General features: G+C 38.7%; 1 protein-coding gene across 14 annotated transcripts in view; it reads left to right on the top strand.

Annotated features, from left to right (window-relative positions):
• The window catches only part of neb (nebulin), a 73526-nt gene extending 54663 nt beyond the window's left edge, over positions 1-18863 (top strand). For 4 of the 14 annotated variants that reach the window (XM_066687624.1, XM_066687626.1, XM_066687623.1 and 1 more), the window contains 24 exons: positions 596-682; positions 2035-2148; positions 2375-2479; positions 3204-3308; positions 3706-3810; positions 4805-4915; positions 5822-5932; positions 6703-6816; positions 6921-7025; positions 7350-7442; positions 8576-8668; positions 9571-9663; positions 10575-10667; positions 11203-11307; positions 12047-12151; positions 12833-12925; positions 13476-13568; positions 14228-14320; positions 14689-14796; positions 15844-16030; positions 16156-16248; positions 16639-16788; positions 17039-17142; positions 17827-18863. In XM_066687624.1, coding sequence (XP_066543721.1) covers positions 596-682; positions 2035-2148; positions 2375-2479; positions 3204-3308; positions 3706-3810; positions 4805-4915; positions 5822-5932; positions 6703-6816; positions 6921-7025; positions 7350-7442; positions 8576-8668; positions 9571-9663; positions 10575-10667; positions 11203-11307; positions 12047-12151; positions 12833-12925; positions 13476-13568; positions 14228-14320; positions 14689-14796; positions 15844-16030; positions 16156-16248; positions 16639-16788; positions 17039-17142; positions 17827-18000 — 2634 coding nt within the window. In that variant the 3' untranslated portion in view covers positions 18001-18863. The remainder of the gene's footprint in view (positions 1-595; positions 683-2034; positions 2149-2374; positions 2480-3203; positions 3309-3705; positions 3811-4804; positions 4916-5821; positions 5933-6702; positions 6817-6920; positions 7026-7349; positions 7443-8575; positions 8669-9570; positions 9664-10574; positions 10668-11202; positions 11308-12046; positions 12152-12832; positions 12926-13475; positions 13569-14227; positions 14321-14688; positions 14797-15843; positions 16031-16155; positions 16249-16638; positions 16789-17038; positions 17143-17826) is intronic. The other 10 variants (XM_066687627.1, XM_066687628.1, XM_066687629.1 and 7 more) reach the window with 9 other exon arrangements.
• The last annotated feature ends 556 nt before the right edge of the window (positions 18864-19419 follow it).

Genomic DNA, 19419 nt, shown 5'->3' with positions numbered 1-19419 from the left:
GTGGTAGGATCATAGTGGGATTTGGGGAAATGAATTAATCATAATAATCTTCCATTTGTATATTGCTCTTTGTCCTAGAGGTTCTGGCACACGGCAGCCATTTTGACAGTCTGAGAGAAAGACTTGGACTTTTGCCACAACTCAGGGGCACAACTTACCAGCCTGTGAATAGTGCAGTGGGATCTGTAACGAACATCAGAGTTTAGAATAGACTTGATAAGATGTTTTAATTTTATATAAATGCTTTTATAAAAACATAATCACAGTTGTGTATAGTCTACCACAATAAATGGTGTAATTTATTTACCAATATTAAAAGGTAACACCTGTACACATGTACACAGTAAAGGTTCTAATGTCACCTATCATTTAGTTTTTAATAACCAGCAATTTAAGAACAGTAGATGGCAGGCATAGATTGCTCTTCATTAACAAGCTGCTTTTCCACATTAATTATGTGCTTCTTCTAATGCTTAGCAGAACCAAACTTCCTGTTTTCTGCTTCTCCCAAAACTGGGCCTGGCTAATACTCTTCCCCGAGCCTTTGCTCAGCTGCGCTGCTCCTCTCACCCTGCTATCTCGCTGCGCTTTGTAGGTGGGAGCAACAACAGGGCACGGAGCTGCTTCCATTGACACCCCTCAGATGAGACACCTTAAGAAAATGATTGCCCTCTCTAGTAATGTAAGAAGGTCCTTGTGTTAGAGGGCCTGTGATTGCCAGCGCCTGTCTGTCTCCATGTGTATTTTTTTGCCATTCCAAGATGTCAGCCACACATCCAAGCTCAAATGTCTAGCTTGAGGGTTTTTTTTTTTTAAAGATGATGAAGCCTTTTAACAGGAGACCTCCTGCAGCAGTAGTTTTCATTTCCAAGCAGGGCATTCTTTATTTTGGCCTTACCCCCCCGCCTCCTCCCCCGGTTCCTTTCAGAGACTCCCTTGTTTCACGCTTCATCTGTTTTAGTTACAACCATTTTTTCCCCTGGCTTTGCAAAGTACACTTTGCTTCCTTGCAAATAGCACCAATGCATTTCCTTCCCTAACATTTTAACATTTAACATGTTTTATTATTTTATATATTCCAGTTTAGAAACAGCTGCTTGAATAGTGCTTCTGATTGTGGAAGCCTTGATTTCTATATTTTAGATCATACATCACATACATTCATTAAATGTATTCTGTCCCTTAAAACAATCTGATGAATGGCAAATACAGATATGGTTAATTTTATTTCAAGTGTATTTGAAATGATGCATCCCATTGTCTTCTCTTTATTATTTGGGCTGTGCAAATCCCACAACATATATATATATAATAACAGTGCTAAATTAGTTTCAATTTGTATCTGTATAAATCTAACCTCTATAGGTCTAGAAAGATGTCAGCCTTTGTAAATGTAATATAAAATAATAATCATATTACATAAAATAATAAAAACTGTGGAGATTTGAACATTCCTAATAACTTGTGATATTGTGCTTGAAATGTTGTCATATTCGATTTATACTGTTCATGAGAAGAAACACCTTCAAATAAGGATCCTTCTTCAGCACAAGCATTGTGAAATGGATTGTGTACCACGTTTGGCCTTGTCAATCTGTGTTCTTGTGTCATTTTCCGACCTCTTGTTTCCATATACTTTGGGGTTTGTTTTTAACTGAAATTAATAATTTGATTAATTAAACATCTCAAATGTATCCAAACTTCTAATGCGTTAAAAAACCAAAGACTAGCTATTACTGATTCATTGCCCCAATGTATGTGAATATCTCTGTCTCATTATAGGTTGCCTTTGGAAAATAATATTTCCCTAGAAAAAAAGCATATCAATATTTCTTTAAACATTCCTTCAAAATGATTACAATATGATATCACTGTATATCACTTCCATGGCGCACCCTATAACCCTTGTCAATAATTGTATTTCTGTCCCGCCTGTCAGTGTTCCTCTGGATTGGTGGTCTGAAGCTGCATCGTGCTTTTCTTTCTCTAGAAAAGTGAATAAAAACAAATTAATCAAGTTTTCTTTGCTAACAGATCAAATACAAAGAGAAATTTGACAAGGAGATGAAGGGCAAGAGACCACAGTTTGACCTGAAGGAAAGCAAAATTTACCAGACGCAGAAGGATGCCAATATTCTTGCTAGTGAGGTAAAGTCCAAAGGATCATGGTCTTATTGTGCCAAAGAAAATAAAACAATACAGGAATCACCACACTTTGGATTAGATTTAGCTTTTCTTCAGCCTTTTTATATTTCAAGTAAAGTTGTTTATCCATCTTTACAATTCCATTTTCAGTTGATATTTGAAAATTAATTTCAGTCTTACAGAGAGACCCTCAAATCTGTGAATAAAAGTGTTTGTGATTTTCCTACAGATCAAATACAAGGGCGATCTGAAGAAGATCCACAAGCCGGTGACGGACATGTCCGAGTCACTGTCGATGCAGCACAATTTGAGCACCAGCAAGCTCGCCAGTGATGTAAGACATTAACTAACCATCACTTCCTATTCTTAGTAACCTCCTTCAGCCTTCCCAGCCTTCCCATTTCAAGTAACAGCTTTTATAAATGCAATATCCTCTTTGGGTGTAATACTTCTAGGACATCATATGGTAGTGACCTTCACCTTTCTCACCTTCTGACCCTCAGCCTCCTCCTACTAGCACTCCTTTTTAACCTTTCATGTTCTTTCACCTCATTTTTAAACCTTAGATGGTAGTTTCCAACCTTTTTTTTTTTTTTTTTTTCTCTTTTCTTCTTTTGCTTTTTTTTTTTTTTTCCTTTTTTGCCTCCCGAAAACTAACCAATGGCAACTCCCTGACTGGCACTTTCTGTACCCTTTCAGTCCCACAACCCCTTCTCCTTTATCCTTGAAATGTGATTATTTATTTCCCCCTTTATTATCACAGATATTTTATTTACATGTCTTTTTTTCTCCTCTTTTTACTTAATGTCAAATTGATTAAGAATATATATTCCAAAACATTTCAGAGGGGCCAAGGAGTTTTAAATGTAAATGTGTCCTTCAGTATTTTGGGGTCGCTGGTATCTTTTTTTTTTTCCTTCTTTTTTTTCCCCTCGTGTTTTTTATGGGATCTTTTTTTTTTTCATGAGAAAGTTTATATATTTAATGGTTTAGAGGGAGCTCAAAGCAGTGTTTTTTGAACATATTTATTGAGCTGCTTTTTGGGAATTCCCCCTCAGTACCAGTACAAGAAGAAATTTGAGGACAGTAAGGGTCACTACCACATGATCGCTGATACACCAGAACAAATCCATCATAAGGAGGCTTCTGAACTGCAAAGTCAAGTGAGTATTTGCTAGCCCATAGCTCATGTTTATTTCCTTCCATATCATGAGAGTTCAGCATACAAAACTTCATTAAAATTGTTCTTCTGTCCTTTTGCTTTGTCCAGTAAAACAAAATATAATTCACTGAGATAAATTCCAGGTCAACGGAGGTCATGCAAGTTGAAGGCAGACAAAGAAAAGGTCGTCTTCAAGCACAGAACCAACCATGACCCCTTCTCATGTTGATACTGTTCATCTTACTAAGCTAAAACTATAATCATTTTCAGTTTTAAAGACAGGTTTGCATTATTAGTGATATTTTCGTATGCAATAATTGAGAAGAACACCGTTGCGAATACAGCCGTGCAATACCTGCTGTCGATACTGTTTAAAATGGCTTACTTTGTGATTTCAGGTGAAGTACAAGGAGAAGTACGAGAAGGAGCGAGGCAAGCCGATGATGGACTTTGAAACACCGACCTATGTGACTGCAAAGGAAGCTCAGCACATGCAGAGTGAGGTAAAAGTTTTGATCTTTTCCGCTTTTTTCGCTATGTTGCACTCGTCTTGTGTTCTGAATGCCCTTTAAAGAAGCAACACATGGGTATTCAGAGTCTTGCACAATCTTGCCAACGTACTTGATGTTGTATTCATTTTAAAGGTCGAATAAAATGCTGCTTTTTTATTTAATGTCAGTTCTGAGATGTTAAGACCTTCTGCTATGGGGGCATCAGGTAAGCCTTCCTGTATTACATGTTATACAGTGGTGTTCCTCTTCATTCATGTTTTATACTTTATATTTTTATATATATATAATTAAGGGATGTCCATCCATCCATCCATTTTTGAAACTAATTAAGGGATGTTTCTTTACTAATAGATTTTTTTAGCTTATTGGTTTTTCCATGAATCCATGCATTTACATAATGAGGAAATTTCCCGAAATTCTTTTAAATTGAATGTTAGTTTCATCTGAAGACATCGAGTGACCAGTCAAGCTTTTTGCACTGAACGGCCTGTTTTTTCTTCACAGCCTTTGTTCTCTTATGAGTAAATGAGACATTTATTTTTTGTGATTTCTTTCTAAACCTCTTAACGTGACACGTGATTTTAGCTTCATAAATATGTGGTGTGCAGTAAGTATGGACAACACTCAGATTCACAAATTCTCTTGGTGCGGTACGTCTGTCTTATGTGTTGTTTTCTACATGTGTGCTCTTGTTCTATGAAGTTTTGTATGTATTGTGTAGCGGACCATGTTTCCTACAAATTGGAAATGTAACCTTCCTCATACAATTTTGTGATCGGATCAGCCTCTCCATCTTGGACTACATAACTGTGACAGGAAATCGGGACAAACATATCTTAAACATGGTCGTTGCTGTCTTTTATTTGTTGTTGAGCACTAGCTTGTATTATAATATTAGTTTGGGATGTGATCAATTACACATCTGGCCAAAACACACTGTAACACTTTTCTGCTTCAGTATATTTCTCTTTCTTGCCACTGATAGAAAAATTATAAGAGAGACTTTGAAGAGTGCATTAAAGGCAGGAACCTGTCAGGCTTGGAAGTCACACCAGCACAATTACATGTCAGACATGCCACCAAAATAGCAAATGAGGTAAAAGAGAGTCCACCTCTCTGTTCATTCACCCATCCTTCATAATCGAACTAAAAATCACTCCCTTATAATCCGACTAATCAATAGTTTGCCTTTTCCGTTTCACTCAGGATAACTCCATTAAGTAACGTGAGCATGTCATATCATTAGATAATAATACACTCCCAACATAGCAACCATTTCCTGTTATGTAGCTGTTGAGTGTTTTTCTTTTATATATCAATGTCTATTTTTTGTTCATCTTTTAAATGTGTGATTTTTCCAGCCATCCATTCTTTAACTTTGGTATTTTAAAGCAATAAATTAAGGAGCCTTGTCTTTTTCAAATCCACCTTTGGCCTGGCTTTTAAAACTGTACTGATACTGCATCCAGTTGTAATGTGTTTGTAGCTCTATCTTGTTGTCTATCTATCTATGCATATATATATATATATATATATATATATATATATATATATATATATGCACACATATATATGTAATCTCTCTCTCTTTCTATACATATATATGCATATATATTCTGTATTAGATGTTTTTCCTCTTTAGAGGTTTCTTTTGAATAAAGGCCAGATCTATGTGCACAAATCTGAAAAAAATAGTCATGAACTAAATATTTCAGAATTTGTCTTTCTCAGTGTTGAAGAAGACAAGTGATCAAATATTTATTTCTGTATCAGAAAAAGGACAAATTCAAAATCTTTTTCTCCATTGTAACCTGTGTGTGTATTGTTTTAGAAGCCTACTGTTATTGTGTTTATCAGTAATGCTTTAAACAAAGAAATTAATAATTAGCAATCAAAACAATGGAGAAAAGGACTTTGTGAATTTGAACACTATGGATGTGCAGGGATGTGTGTATGTCTGTGTTGTTTTCCTGCAGTCTCTCTGTTCTTCTTCGTCCTGTAGAAAGAGTACAGGAGAGATCTAGAGGAGGGTGTGAGAGGTAAAGGGCTTACAGTACTAGAGGAAACTCCGGACATGTTGAGAGCAAAGAATGCTACTCATATCTTTAACGAGGTAGGACTCTAGGTGGAGGTGTGGTCGCCATGTTTCCCAAAGCCATCTTCTTCAGCTTTTTCATGGGACTAATTATCTGGGCAGCACTTCAGTGTGTCTACCTAACAAGTGGTAATAAGCATGGATTCCTTTTAACGGGACTTGTCTGCTCCTATTAACAAGGTAATCGGATTAAAAAGTGTACAAGACGTTTACTAAACGCGCTTTTGTCTATCCAGCTCTGTATGGACTTCAGACATTTTGTTCTCCTTGTGTTGTACTACAGTTCCCTCATCTTCTGCAGTTTAATCCTGTGCTACTGTACTGTACATGTGACCTAAGCTTTCTAATCATCCCACGTTCCTCTAATCATGTGCTTAACCGTGATTTGTTTTGACGTTCTCGGACCTAAACCTTTAATAAATGCATGTGAACTAAGTACGGAAATTAAAATACTTTGAAGTGAAGACATTACATTGACTTGTAACAAAATATTACTTCAGATGACGCCAATAAATGCATGCGTACACCAGAAAATATATATTTTTCTGTCCTACACTAGAGATTAAGAATGAAGTGAGATGAGTATGATGTCAATTTGTACTGTAAAGAAATGAACAGCATCAATTTTATTTGTCATTTTTAGAATAAACATATACACTTAAGCTTTAATACTTTTAAGGACAGCAGTGAGCTTTTAATTGTTCATTATTGGTCTTTTCTCAAGAACGGGCAAATTCAGACTAGTATATTCTGAATAATAAATAAATGATCTTTCTTGTATTGCACAGAGGGAATACAGGAAGTCCCTGGAGCAGGAAATCAAAGGAAAGGGAATGCTGGCTTTGGCAACAGACACCCCTGACTTCATGAGAGCGAGGAACGCCACTGATATTCTGAGCCAGGTGAGTGTCTTTCCAAGCCTTTCTGAACACATACATCTGTCATTCACACGTCACACTCTATAACGGTAGTGATATTTCACTCAACTGCTGTTCTTTTCTCTCAGACGAAGTACAAACACTCAGCTGAGCATGACAGAGCCAGCTACACCACTGTGATTGACACCCCTGAGATCATCCATGCTCAGCAGGTCAAGAATTTAGTCAGCCAGGTAAGAGGTCAATTTGGATCATGCGTTTATGGGTCTGGTCTCACAGACATCAATGGGCACTAGTCTTGGATTACTCTACCTAAAATAAGATTGGGCGGTTCACGACTGGTGCTAATCTGGGTCTGTGAAACCACCAAAGGAAGATTTTTTTAAAACTTGTCTTATGTTTGTAGAAGATATATTTTAATCAGTCATTTATCTCCATGTATCAGTAGTGTTGCAATGTGTTTTTACTGTCAGGCTGTTGTTGTCTGTGTTGGGATTTCATGTTGCTTTCTTTGCTTATTATCTGTCTTTCTGCATATCATGGGACCGATTTAATAGAACATGTACAAGGAAGCTGTGGGGACAGGCACTGCCATATCTGACCTCCCCGAGGTGAAACGGGTCAAGGAGACTCAGAAGAATATTAGCTCGGTAGTGGCGACACTTTTGCTACATCCCCAGATAGTGTGATCCCTTGTCCCAGTGATCACCAGTCCCAATCAGCCCTTAACCTTTCCCTGCTGCCTTGACGTCTTCTCATGTTTGTTCCCACGTTCATCAGCACAGAAAGTGATAAGCATTGACCCAAGTGCACTGTGTGATGTGTACATAACCCGTCTGCCTGAAACCCGTAAATGTAGTTGCTGTGATTTGTGACCTCATCTATGGTTGCGTTCGCAGATTTCCGCAGTTCTGCACAGAAATGCAGAGATATGCGTTCTTCACACAATTAAGCCGTGAACAGCATTGTCCACACCACAGATACTGAATTCTAGATTGACGCTTTAGCATTGTCAATGCTTATTAAATAATTACATTAATCAGAGTATTCCCCAGGATTTTCTGTAAGTGCAAACATTTCCTTTTAGGAACATAAGGCTACACAATGTAACACAGAGAAATCTGAAAACAATAATCGTAGATTATGATTTGCTTGTCAGCCAGTTAGAAGTGTTCATTCGACATCAGCCTTTGTACATACCAAAATGGCAGCCCGGGTCTCAAAATCTTGATTTAAACACTGAAAACGTTGACATTTCTTCAAATTCTTGAAATGTAAGCGCATCGTTAGAATATTTATAGTGCAATTGAAAAGGATAGCGCCTTGGCAATCTTGCTTTTCAGAATTCTAGCGCCTCTGCACCGAGCTGCTTAAACGGCCTGGGGAAGATGCTGCTTCAATACTCTGCATCAATTATTTTAATAAAGTTAATGTGAATCAATCTTCTAATACCAAATTTATAAAATAATAATAATAATAATAATAATAATAATAATAATAATAATAATAATAATATACAAATTATACAAAAATCATGAGATGAGCTGCATATGATGTCAGACAGCTGTGGGATATGCGAGCGAGACCTATTTTTTTTCTTTTTTCTTCTTATTTTCCTGCTTCTATATCTATGTACCTTTGTATTTTGTAACTGTACCACAACTTGATTAACTCAGAGAAAGAACAGTATTCAACTGTCTGTCAACAAGACTGTCTGTGTTGGGATTTTATGTTGCTCTCTGTGCTTTTATCGTCTGTCCTTCTGCTGGGACTGATTGAATAGAACATGTACAAGGAAGCTGTGGGGACAGGCACTGCCATATCTGACCTCCCTGAGGTGACACGGGTCAAGGAGACTCAGAAGAACATCAGCTCGGTAGTAGCAACATTTTTGCTACATCCCCAGATAGTGTGATCCCTTATCCCTGTGATCACCAGTCCCAATCACACCTTAACCTTTCCCTGCTGCCTTGACATCTTCTCATGTTTGTTCCCACGTTCATCAGCACAGAAAATGACAAGCATTGACCCAAGTGCTCCGTTTCCCACCTGTGCGGAGAACAGCATATCTGTGTTAAAATAACCGGCATTAACGCTGTAGTGCAAGTTGCCCTCCCATGCCACCTTTTCCAAAAAATAAACCCCAAAACAATCTGTCCTTGTTAATTTTTTTTATTTTGATTTGTATTTAACCCATCTGCCCGAAACCTGTAAATATACTTGCTGCGATTTGTGTGCTCTTCTATGGTCGCATTTGCGTAGCGCAGATTTCCGCAGTTCTGCATAGAAATGCCAAGATGCATGTTCTTCAGCATTCAACTTATTGTTATACAATGAAGCCATAAACAGCATTGTCATCACCATAGAAACAGAATTCTAGATTGACCCTTTAGCGTTGTCAATGCTTTATTAAAAAATTACATCAATTATTTAAACAAACATAATGTAGATTATTTGTCTAATTCCAAATTAATAATAAAAAAGTAAAATAATGCAAAATCATGTCAATCAATTACATCGATTACTGCAGGGTTTGTGAAAGGTGTTTTTCTATGAGATGCGTGTGACATCAGACAGCTGTAGTATACGTGAACGCGACCTATGGTTTTATTTTTAATTTCCTGTTTCTATATCTCACATCATGTACCCATGTATTCTTTTTTTTACAACTGTACCAGAACTTGATTAACTTAGAGAAAGAATAGTATTGTCTGTGTAGGTATTTCATGTTGCTTTCTGTGCTTATTGTCTGTCCTTCTGCTGGGACTGATACAATAGAACATGTACAAGGAAGCTGTGGGGACAGGCACTGCCATATCTGACCTCCCCGAGGTGACACGGGTCAAGGAGAGTCAGAAGAACATCAGCTCGGTAGTGGCGACACTTTTGCTACATCCCCAGATAGTGTGATCCCTTATCCCTGTGATCACCAGTCCCAATCAGTCCTTAACCTTTCCCTGCTGCCTTGACATCTTCTCATGTTTGTTCCCATGTTCATGAGCACAGAAAATGACAAGCATTGACCCAAGTGCTCCGTTTCCCGCCTGTGCGGAGAACGGCACCAGTGTATCTGTGCTCCCAAAACCAGCATTAACGCTGTAGTGCAAGTTGCCCTTCCATGTCACCTTTTCCTAAAAAGAAACCCCAAAACAATCTGTCCTTGTTAATTTTTTCAATTTTTATATGTATGTAACCCGTCTGCCCGAAACCCATAAATATAGTTGCTGTGATTTGTGAGCTCTTCTATGGTCGTGTTTGTGCAGCACAGATTTCCGCAGTTCTGCGTAGAAATGCCAAGATGCATTTTCTTCAACATTCAACTTATTGTTATACAATGAAGCCATAAACTGCATTGTCAACACCATAGAAACAGAATTCTAGATCAATGCTTTAGCATTGTCATTAAATAATTACATCAATTATTTAAACAAACATAATGTAAATAATTTGTCTAATTCCAAATTAATAAAAAAAAACTGTCAAATAATACAAAAATCATGTCAATCAATTACATTGATTACTGCAGGGTTTGTGAAAGGTATTTTTCTGTGAGATGCGTGTGACGTCAGACAGCTGTAGGATACATGAACGCGACCTATGTTTTTTAATTATTATTTTCCTATTTCTATATCTCACATCATTTACCCATGTATTCTTTTTTTTTACAACTGTACCAGAACTTGATTAACTTAGAGAAAGAATAGTATTCAACTGTCTGTGTAGGTATTTCATGTTGCTTTCTGTGCTTATTGTCTGTCCTTCTGCTGGGACTGATACAATAGAACATGTACAAGGAAGCTGTGGGGACAGGCACTGCCATATCTGACCTCCCCGAGGTGACACGGGTCAAGGAGAGTCAGAAGAACATCAGCTCGGTAGTGGCGACACTTTTGCTACATCCCCAGATAGTGTGATCCCTTATCCCTGTGATCACCAGTCCCAATCACACCTTAACCTTTCCTTGCTGCCTTGACATCTTCTCATGTTTGTTCCCATGTTCATCAGCACAGAAAATGACAAGCATTGACCCAAGTGCTCCGTTTCCCACCTGTGCGGAGAACGGCACCAGTTTGCTGCGCACAGCATTTCTGTGTTCCCAAAACCGACATTAACGCCAAAGTGCAAGCTGCCCTCCCATGTCACCTTTTCCCCCAAAAATAAGGTGCAGGCCCTATGTGCCACCAAATAACAAAGTGGTTTTAAAAACTCACAGCTTTGGAAAGTTAAAAACTGAAAAGCAGAATACAGCCATAAAAATCTTTGAACTTAACAAGATAACATTTTATTTGTTTTCCCCTCCATTCCTTCCTTCAACTCTAATTTCAGGTTTATCTGCTTAACTGTAGAGAGCGATCCTCTCTTGGTCTCATTTTCATTGTATTTTTTTTTGTATGTGCATTTCAATAACAGAAAAAGTACAAAGAGGAGGCCGAGAAGACCATGTCTCACTACGTGCCAATCATAGACACCCCTGAGATGCAGAGAGTGCGAGAGAACCAGAGAAACTTCAGCACAGTAAGTGAATGAAGCGGGAGGTGGATGCTGTTATACTGCAGTTTCTATTGTTATTCTTGCTGTCTGTTAAAGATCTTGTCCTACGTTAAGCTGTTTAAAAGTATTACGTTTAATACTTTATTTGAAACACTTTTGCTCTGTTGCTCATGCACCTGTGTATTGTATGTTTGTCTGGCATTGGTATAAAACAAATGTAGTGTTGGTCAATGGATATAAAAACGTATTTAAGTTTATTTAAAAAGCTACAAACTAAAGCTAAGCTAAAAAAGTTTTTTCCTGACTTAGTATAATAAGAGATTATCTATTTTGTAAGCTTATGTATTTAGAATTGTACACAAAGTGTTAAACAGGTTGATTGTGATTTATTTTATCTATTAAACATAATATCCTGAAATGATTAGCTCTGACATCCAACACCCAATGTTATACACCCAATTCTGGAACAATTAAATTCATTGGACATTTTTGTTTTACAATTGAAGTGGGATTTTTACTATTTTATTTTTTGAAATATTATGAACCAATGAAGTTTTCATTTTCATTATTCTTACTCAGCTGGGACCAGTCAAATGAATTACTGTAAACACTACATTTGTGTTTCATTTCAAAGAAATTTCTAATAATTTTTAAGACATTAAATCATAGCTTTTATGGTTTTTATGTTCTTTATAAAATACTTATTTTTTCCCTTTTACTGAAGTAATCTTTAAATTCTGTATGTTTATTCTCTTCCTTTTAGCAACTGTACCAGATTGACCTTAAAAACAGTAAAGGAAAAGTGTCTGTGGTAAAAGACACTCCAGAAATGCTGCGCGTTAAAGAAAATCAAAAGAATTTCAGCTCGGTACTTATTGAGCCTCTTTTTTACATTCACTTTCATTTTGTCTTAACAACTTAATTTCTAAACCATTCCAGCCTTTCTTTTTAACTGAAAAACTCACTGAAGTTTCGTGTGCAATTTAACATCCACTGCTTTTCTAGCTGTTTTTCATTAAATAAATATATAAACTTGCAGTATTAAACAGGACCAATTAGTACAGTCGTAACAACTGAACTGTTACAATTTTAAAAAGTAATTTACCATTACAAAAAAAAAGGAAATTTAACCCTCTTAACCACGTAACTATTTTTGCAACAGTTTTTCCATAGATGTTGTGATGCCAGAACTGTTAGTGGTGTCCATAACTTCACAACCATCTCATAGTATGCATTGAAATGAGCTTACTGTCATATGTTTTATGTTATGTGTAATATGTTTTTGTTTCTGTGATCTGCTTTCTTTGTGGTCTCTCTTCCTTACGTTGGGAAGAAAATGTCAGTAAAAGATTGGTAACATATTGCTTTATAGCTGAGAGTCTAAATATTATACTTTCTACATAGTGTAAAAACACCAAACAAAATGATCCTTCGAGAAGAATGCATTTGCTTTCAGACAAGCCATGTATGAGCTGGGACTCTGTGGATCGTTTAAAAGTCTGGGCTTAAAATACTGTTAATTCTGCTGTTTTGCTTCTGCATGTTTAAGATTTTGTACAAAGAGGATCTGGGAGGCGGAACAGCTATGAAAGACACCCCAGAGATGGAGAGAGTTAAGAGAAATCAGGACGCAATTAGCACGGTATACTCTCTACGATTATCATCTGCCCGTCCCCTGTCGTTTTTTCCTTCCAACTTTTCTCATATAAACATAGTTGGCGGCAGAATCGAGTGATTTCCCTCCTTAATGCTAACTACCCCCCTTAAACATCCCTCTGGTATAAAATTAAAAGTATAATCTTCAATAATAACGGTTCTAACATTCTGAGATTCCCATGAATCTACTTTTAAGTACTTTATCCATCCAAATACTGTAATGAATTTCCATACCTAATATTAACTTAAACCTTTATCTTAAACTGTTTCCTTTCATTAAACCTGCCAGACTACAAAAATGTATATATCATTAAAGTTCTTTATAGAGAGAGACTTTTTGGAAACTTGTCTTATGTTTGTACAGGATATTTTTTTATCAATCCAAGTAGTTTAGGCCTTTTACTGCATTTTAGCTCCATGTATCAGTAGTGTTGCAATGTTTTTACTGTCAGACTGTTGTTGTCTGTCCAAGCATTTCATGTTGCTCTCTGTGCTTATTGTCTGTCCTTCTGCTCATCACGCGACTGATTGAGTAGATAAAGTACAAGGAAGCTGTGGGGACAGGCACTGCGATATCTGACCTCCCTGAGGTGAAACGGGTCAAGGAGACTCAGAAGAACATCAGCTCGGTAGTGGAGACACTTTTGCTTCATCCCCAGATAGTGTGATCCCTTATCTCTGTGATCACCAGTCCCAAATCACGCCTTAACCTTTCCCTGCTGCTTTCTTTCCACATTCATCAGCACAGAAAATGACAGGCATTGACCCAAGTGCTTTGTTTCCCACCTGCATATCTGTATTCCCAAAACCTGAATTAACGCTGTAGTGCAAGCTACCCTCCCATGTCACCTATTCCCAAAACCAAAATAAACACCTAAGCAATCTGGCCTCCATCCCCCCTTTAATTATGAAGTGTATGTAACCCGTCTGCCTGAAACCCGTAAAGTAGTTGCTGTGATTTGTGATCTCATCTGTCTGTATTTTTCGTATTTTCCAGTTCCTATACCTCACATCATGTACCATTGTATTAACTGTACCACAACTTGATTCACTCAGGCAAGGAATAGTAATCAACTGTCTGACTTTGTGAATGTAACCCGAGACGATATGGGCACTGGTTTGTTTTCTTGTTGTGCACTGAATGTTGTGTTCCTGAGGTCAGGGGCACTTGAGCCGAATGCTGTTGAGTGATTGTGAGATCAACTGAGGCGAAGCGTGTGTGTGTGTGGAGAAGTGTCTCTATGTTGTGTCTCACTGCTTCTCCGGGGCTGTCCCTTGTGTCCTGTAGGTGTTGTATAAGGAGACAATGAGCAAGGGAACGCCCGTGACTTACACTCCTGAGATGGAGAGAGTCAAACGCAATCAAGAACACATTAGCTCGGTATTTTAAAGATGTTTGCTTTTTCTTTAAAAAAAAAAAAAAAAGCCCTCATAACATTCTAACTCCCTCTTTCAGCCTCTCCCTGGTTTCAATTAACTTATTTTGCTGTATTTAATACTTGAAGCTGATGTACGCATATCATTCTAACTTCTTAACGTCTTTCCCCTCTTCCAATCCATCTGAGTTATGACCTGCTAATCCATTCCCGGTTCACTAAATCATTACCCGCCCCCTGAAAGACTGGGGACCATTGTGTCTCCATAACATGGCTTCCTTGTAGATCGTACACTGTGCATCAAAGTGGAGGACTGAGGTGTAAAATCCCCATCCCTTTCCTTCCCCACATTGTCTGTGTTGTTGCTCCTCAGGTGCTGTACTCTGACAGCTTCCGCAAGCAGGTGCAGGGCAAGGCCGCCTTCATCCTGGACACCCCAGAGATGAGACGCGTCAAAGAGACCCAGCGCATCATCTCGGGCGTAAGCAGTCGCTCATCTTCCACAGCACAATCTTCTTCATTTCAGCTGGAATCCTGGCTGACCATGATGCTACCACAAAACATGTTCAATAACCAAACTTAGTGGTGACAAAAGTTGATTGTGTTAACTAAGACATTAAGCGGTGTTTTATCTTTGTTTACCCTCGGAGAAAGAAATCCCAGCGATCAGGAAATACAGATCACATTTTAATTTGCTCTTTTTGTAACATTTAAGGGCTTTTGCACACTGGATCAGATGATGCATCTGATTTGTATATGAGTGAAAAGAGAAAAAAAAACAAGTGTGTGCATCCCTATATCAGCTTGCACACCGAGTCCGTAATTGTTGTACGGCGGTGAAGCGTCAATTTTGGAATCGAAAAGCGTTTGAATGGATCCGTTTTTATGTGTGTTAAAAATGACATTGACCAATGAAAAAGGGAATATGTGGATTGATGCACTTCATTTGTGAATATAGTCATCTGCATCTCTAACCACGAAAAAGTACAGAACACAAACTATAGATGGACAATACAGTATATGGCAAGCTATCGCAGAGGAGCTATGTGGCTAGAATACTCCTAGAACATGGTTAAGCACAGATTAACAACATAAATGTAACTTACCTTTACAAAGATTTTTCAAATTAATAGTTTAACGTTGAACCATACTTTCTGCTTTTACGTCTTCATGGTCAGGTGTAGTTTTTGTGCGATACGTTTTTTAAATATATATATTATTGAAGTTAAAGAGGTGAAGAAAGTGCCGTAGCTTGCAAGACGCACAACAGCGCAAGCTGGAAAGACTGTGTAACTGGTGCAGTTTTAACAGATCCAGTGTGCAACATCCTTGATGGACAACTTTTCGGTTGACAGACTATAAATGATGGATCGGATCCAATGTACAATGGCCTTGAGACTTTAAATTAATTAAAAAATATTGTGCTAGAGGGAACTCAAGAATTAACTTCTAGTGAAAGCAAGTGGGCATACATTTGCCCTGTGCAACCTGTGCTCAATGAAGATTATCCCCTTCGTCCCCTGTGCAGGTGAAGTACCACCAGGAGTTTGAGAAGAGCAAAGGCAGCTTTACCTCTGTGGTGACCGATCCCATCACCGAGCGTGTGAAGAAAAACACACAGGACTTCAGCGACATCAACTACCGTGGCATCCAGAGGCGTGTGGTGGAGATGGAGAGGAGGAGAGCCGCTGAGCACGACCAGGAGACCATCACAGGCAAGGCCATGCAATGCATTATTTTTGACCTCATGCTGGGTTGGATGTTTATGTAAAGAAAAGGATTAGTTCATTGCTGCAACTGCCAAGAAATCAATAAAACCAACACCAAGCTGTTTCTCCAGATCTGCGCGTGTGGCGCACCAATCCCGGATCCGTGTTTGACTATGACCCTGCGGAGGACAATATCCAGTCCAGGAGCCTGCACATGTTGTCTGGTATGAGCGAAGGTCGTTGTGCATTTGGTGGTTGCAGAGAAATGTAGTAGACCCTTACAGAATGTACATGGTGTTCTTCCTTTAGTACTTCACTATTCATGACCCTTTCCCCTCCTGGGAGTATACTCTTGTTTGTTTCTCGGAGCATTGCATGAGATAATCCACAGCCCTGAATCACTGTAGGGCCAAACCCACCACGACCCACTGTTTTGGAGTGATTGAATAAGATAAATTCAATTTATTAAAATTACCTTCTGGGATTTTACATCATACGATTCACTATGTTCACGATCTGCAGTGGTCCATCAAAAGTAAATCAAAAGTGGTTAATTAGACAGCCGTATTGATGTTCTTCTCTGGCATCTGACACTGGCCTCTTCTTGGGTTTAGTTCAAGCCCAGCGCCGCAGCAAAGAGCATTCCCGCTCCACCAGCGCCCTGAGCTTGAGCGCCGGAGACGAGAAGTCCGAGGCCTCTGAGGCCGCGGATCAGCACCTGTCACTGTACAGCAACGGAGGCTTCTTCACCACATCCACCTCAGGTCGGGACACCGAGCCCTCATCTAAGCATGCAAGACGTGCCGTGACTTTGCACTCAAGGCAGGCAGATGTCAATGATTCACTTGGCTAATGTTGCATAGTTTGTCAAATAAATTCAGAATAAAAAAAATGTATGCTGCAGAAACCCCAATCAACATAAACTTTCCACAATACATTTGAAAGCTGTATCATTATCTGAATCCATAGTCACCCAACCACCTTGTAACTCAAGACTTTTCTGTTCCCCATCAGGTTACCAGCAAGCTAAAACCACCGAATTACAGCAGAGATCTTCCTCTGTTGCCACCCAGCAAACAACGGTGTCCTCTGTCCCCTCTCACCCCTCGACAACTGGAGTGAGTACACAGCCACATCGCACAGGGTTTTAGGATTCCAGATGTGACAGACATGGGCATTTCAGCACCACTACAGCATGACACAACCCCCTGGGCTAATCCAAACAGGCTTGCGTTTATTTCAGAGATCAGCTTCCAGTCAAGTTGTAGGAGTTGCACATGGTCTTACAGGAACTTCACCCCTTTAAAATGCAATAAAATGTAAAACCGTTGCCAGAAAAAGTACACAAACACTTACATGCAGGCAATGATGTGGACTGACTTCAATGGATGTAACAGGAGTCATTCTAGTACAGAGTTAAGGGGGCTGTGGCCTCAAATACTATCTATAAAAAAAAACTAGTGATGAGAAAATCCAGTGTCTTTGTATCCCACTGTGCAGTTTTTAAAACTAACAAAGTTTTTCATTAACCATGGTCATTCTAAAATAAATCAATAAAATCAATGAAATAAAGCTCCAAAGAGGGCTTTGTTTGTCAAAACAACAGAAGGTCTGTTCTTGCTGTTGATTTCTCCTGGGTAAAGAAAGAAAATGAAATAAAACACACATTTCCCGGCATAGCAGCATCCCCTGCAGTTGTGAGGTTTGCCAAAACTTGAGCAGCACTTGGATTAAAAGTACGAATGAGTTGGCAGATTCCTCGATCCTGGATGACTTGATTAAATCTCCTTTGTCTCCCGCAGAGAACCGTCCGGGCCATGTATGACTACACCGGGGCGGACGACGACGAGGTCTGCTTCAAGGACGGCGATGTCATCCTGAACGTCCAGTCCATCGACGAGGGCTGGATGTACGGCACCGTGCAGAGGACCGGGAAGACAGGGATGCTGCCGGCCAACTATGTGGAGGCCATCTAAACCAGACCCATGATTGTGCTGGGTCATAGGCCACATCCACCGAGTGAGAAACGCGGCACTGTGGCAGTTATGGTTAGAATTAGGAATGCAGGGCTTTTTAGGTTTGTGTAAGTAGAACTTGTTATAACCGTGTGGTTTCCATTGTTATTAACCTTCTCAGAACTAATGTATGGGAATTGTTTGCGCCTTGTTTGCAAAGTAGAAATATCGTCTCTTAGCAGGTGCCGTGTTTATTGTTCACCTTTGTGGATGTAACTTATGAGACCCATCGACAAAATAGTCACAACCAACCAAATTAACTGTACAGAAGTATATTCCTGAAGAGCTCATTGTTCCAAGACTTAATTACCACATAAAGTGAAAATCCACCGACAACCTACTCTCTTTTGTTATATATGAATTGTATATTTATAAAAAACACAAACGTGAACGGATCAGTTTGTAGAAGACCAGACCAGAGATGGGCTCCATGACTGTAACCAACATTTCTAAGCCTTTTTAGAAATATTTAAGGAAAACAAAAGGTGTGGATATAGAAACTGAAAGAATCCACAAAATATACATTAACCAAGTTTTAAAACCATAAAGTGGTTAAAAAAAAAGTCACCTATGTAAAACAAAAGAACGTATTTCACATCTCCCTTGCAAATACATCAGCTTAAATTCGGGGTGTTCGGACCCTCACTGTCAAACCAGATTACCAAGTAAAAAAAATAAAATCAAAGAAAGCCTCTCCCTCCTATTGGCTGAAGGTTGGCAGTTAGTGCATGTGTGTTTTGTTTCTTCCGATAACCTAGCTCTGGGGTTCATAACGATTGTACCTTGTAACAGTAGCTAATAAAGCACACCAAGTTTCTGCAGTATATCGGTGTTGTCATTTGTATGAGCCAATAGAAGTGATGCTTTCCCTTAGAGCAGTGGTTTTCAAACCGGTCCTGGAGGACCCCCTGCCCTGTTGGTTTTTGTTCCAACTGAGGTCTTAATTGCTTAATTGAATCTTTAAATTGAATTAACAAAGCAATATACTGTTAAATTAAGTAATTAAGACCTCAATTGGAACAAAATCCAGCATGGCAGGGGGTACTCCAGGACCGGTTTAAAAACCAGTGCATTTGAGCAGTGCTAGTAACGGCTTGTTTAACCATCAAGAGCTCCCAAAAATCACAAGCACCTCTTATACCCTCTATATGCTTTTAAATGGATACAGATTTTCCCATTAACACCATGTATTAAAAGGCAGTCCAGGAAAATTAATCTGGAGTCTCTTTACAAAAGAATATGCATCTCATTAAAATTCCCATCACTACAAGAGGTAACCACAATTTTAAATGCATATTAAACTATTTATACAGCTTTTCCTATGCCTTCCAGGTTAACCACAAATGGCAAAATAAAACAGGTCTAACCATGAGAAGTATC

Source organism: Amia ocellicauda, chromosome 16 (genome assembly GCF_036373705.1).
Source record: "Amia ocellicauda isolate fAmiCal2 chromosome 16, fAmiCal2.hap1, whole genome shotgun sequence".
Lineage (NCBI taxonomy): Eukaryota > Metazoa > Chordata > Actinopteri > Amiiformes > Amiidae > Amia > Amia ocellicauda.
The sequence above is the reverse complement of the archived record's forward strand: the minus strand, read 5'-3'. Positions and strand labels throughout refer to the sequence as shown.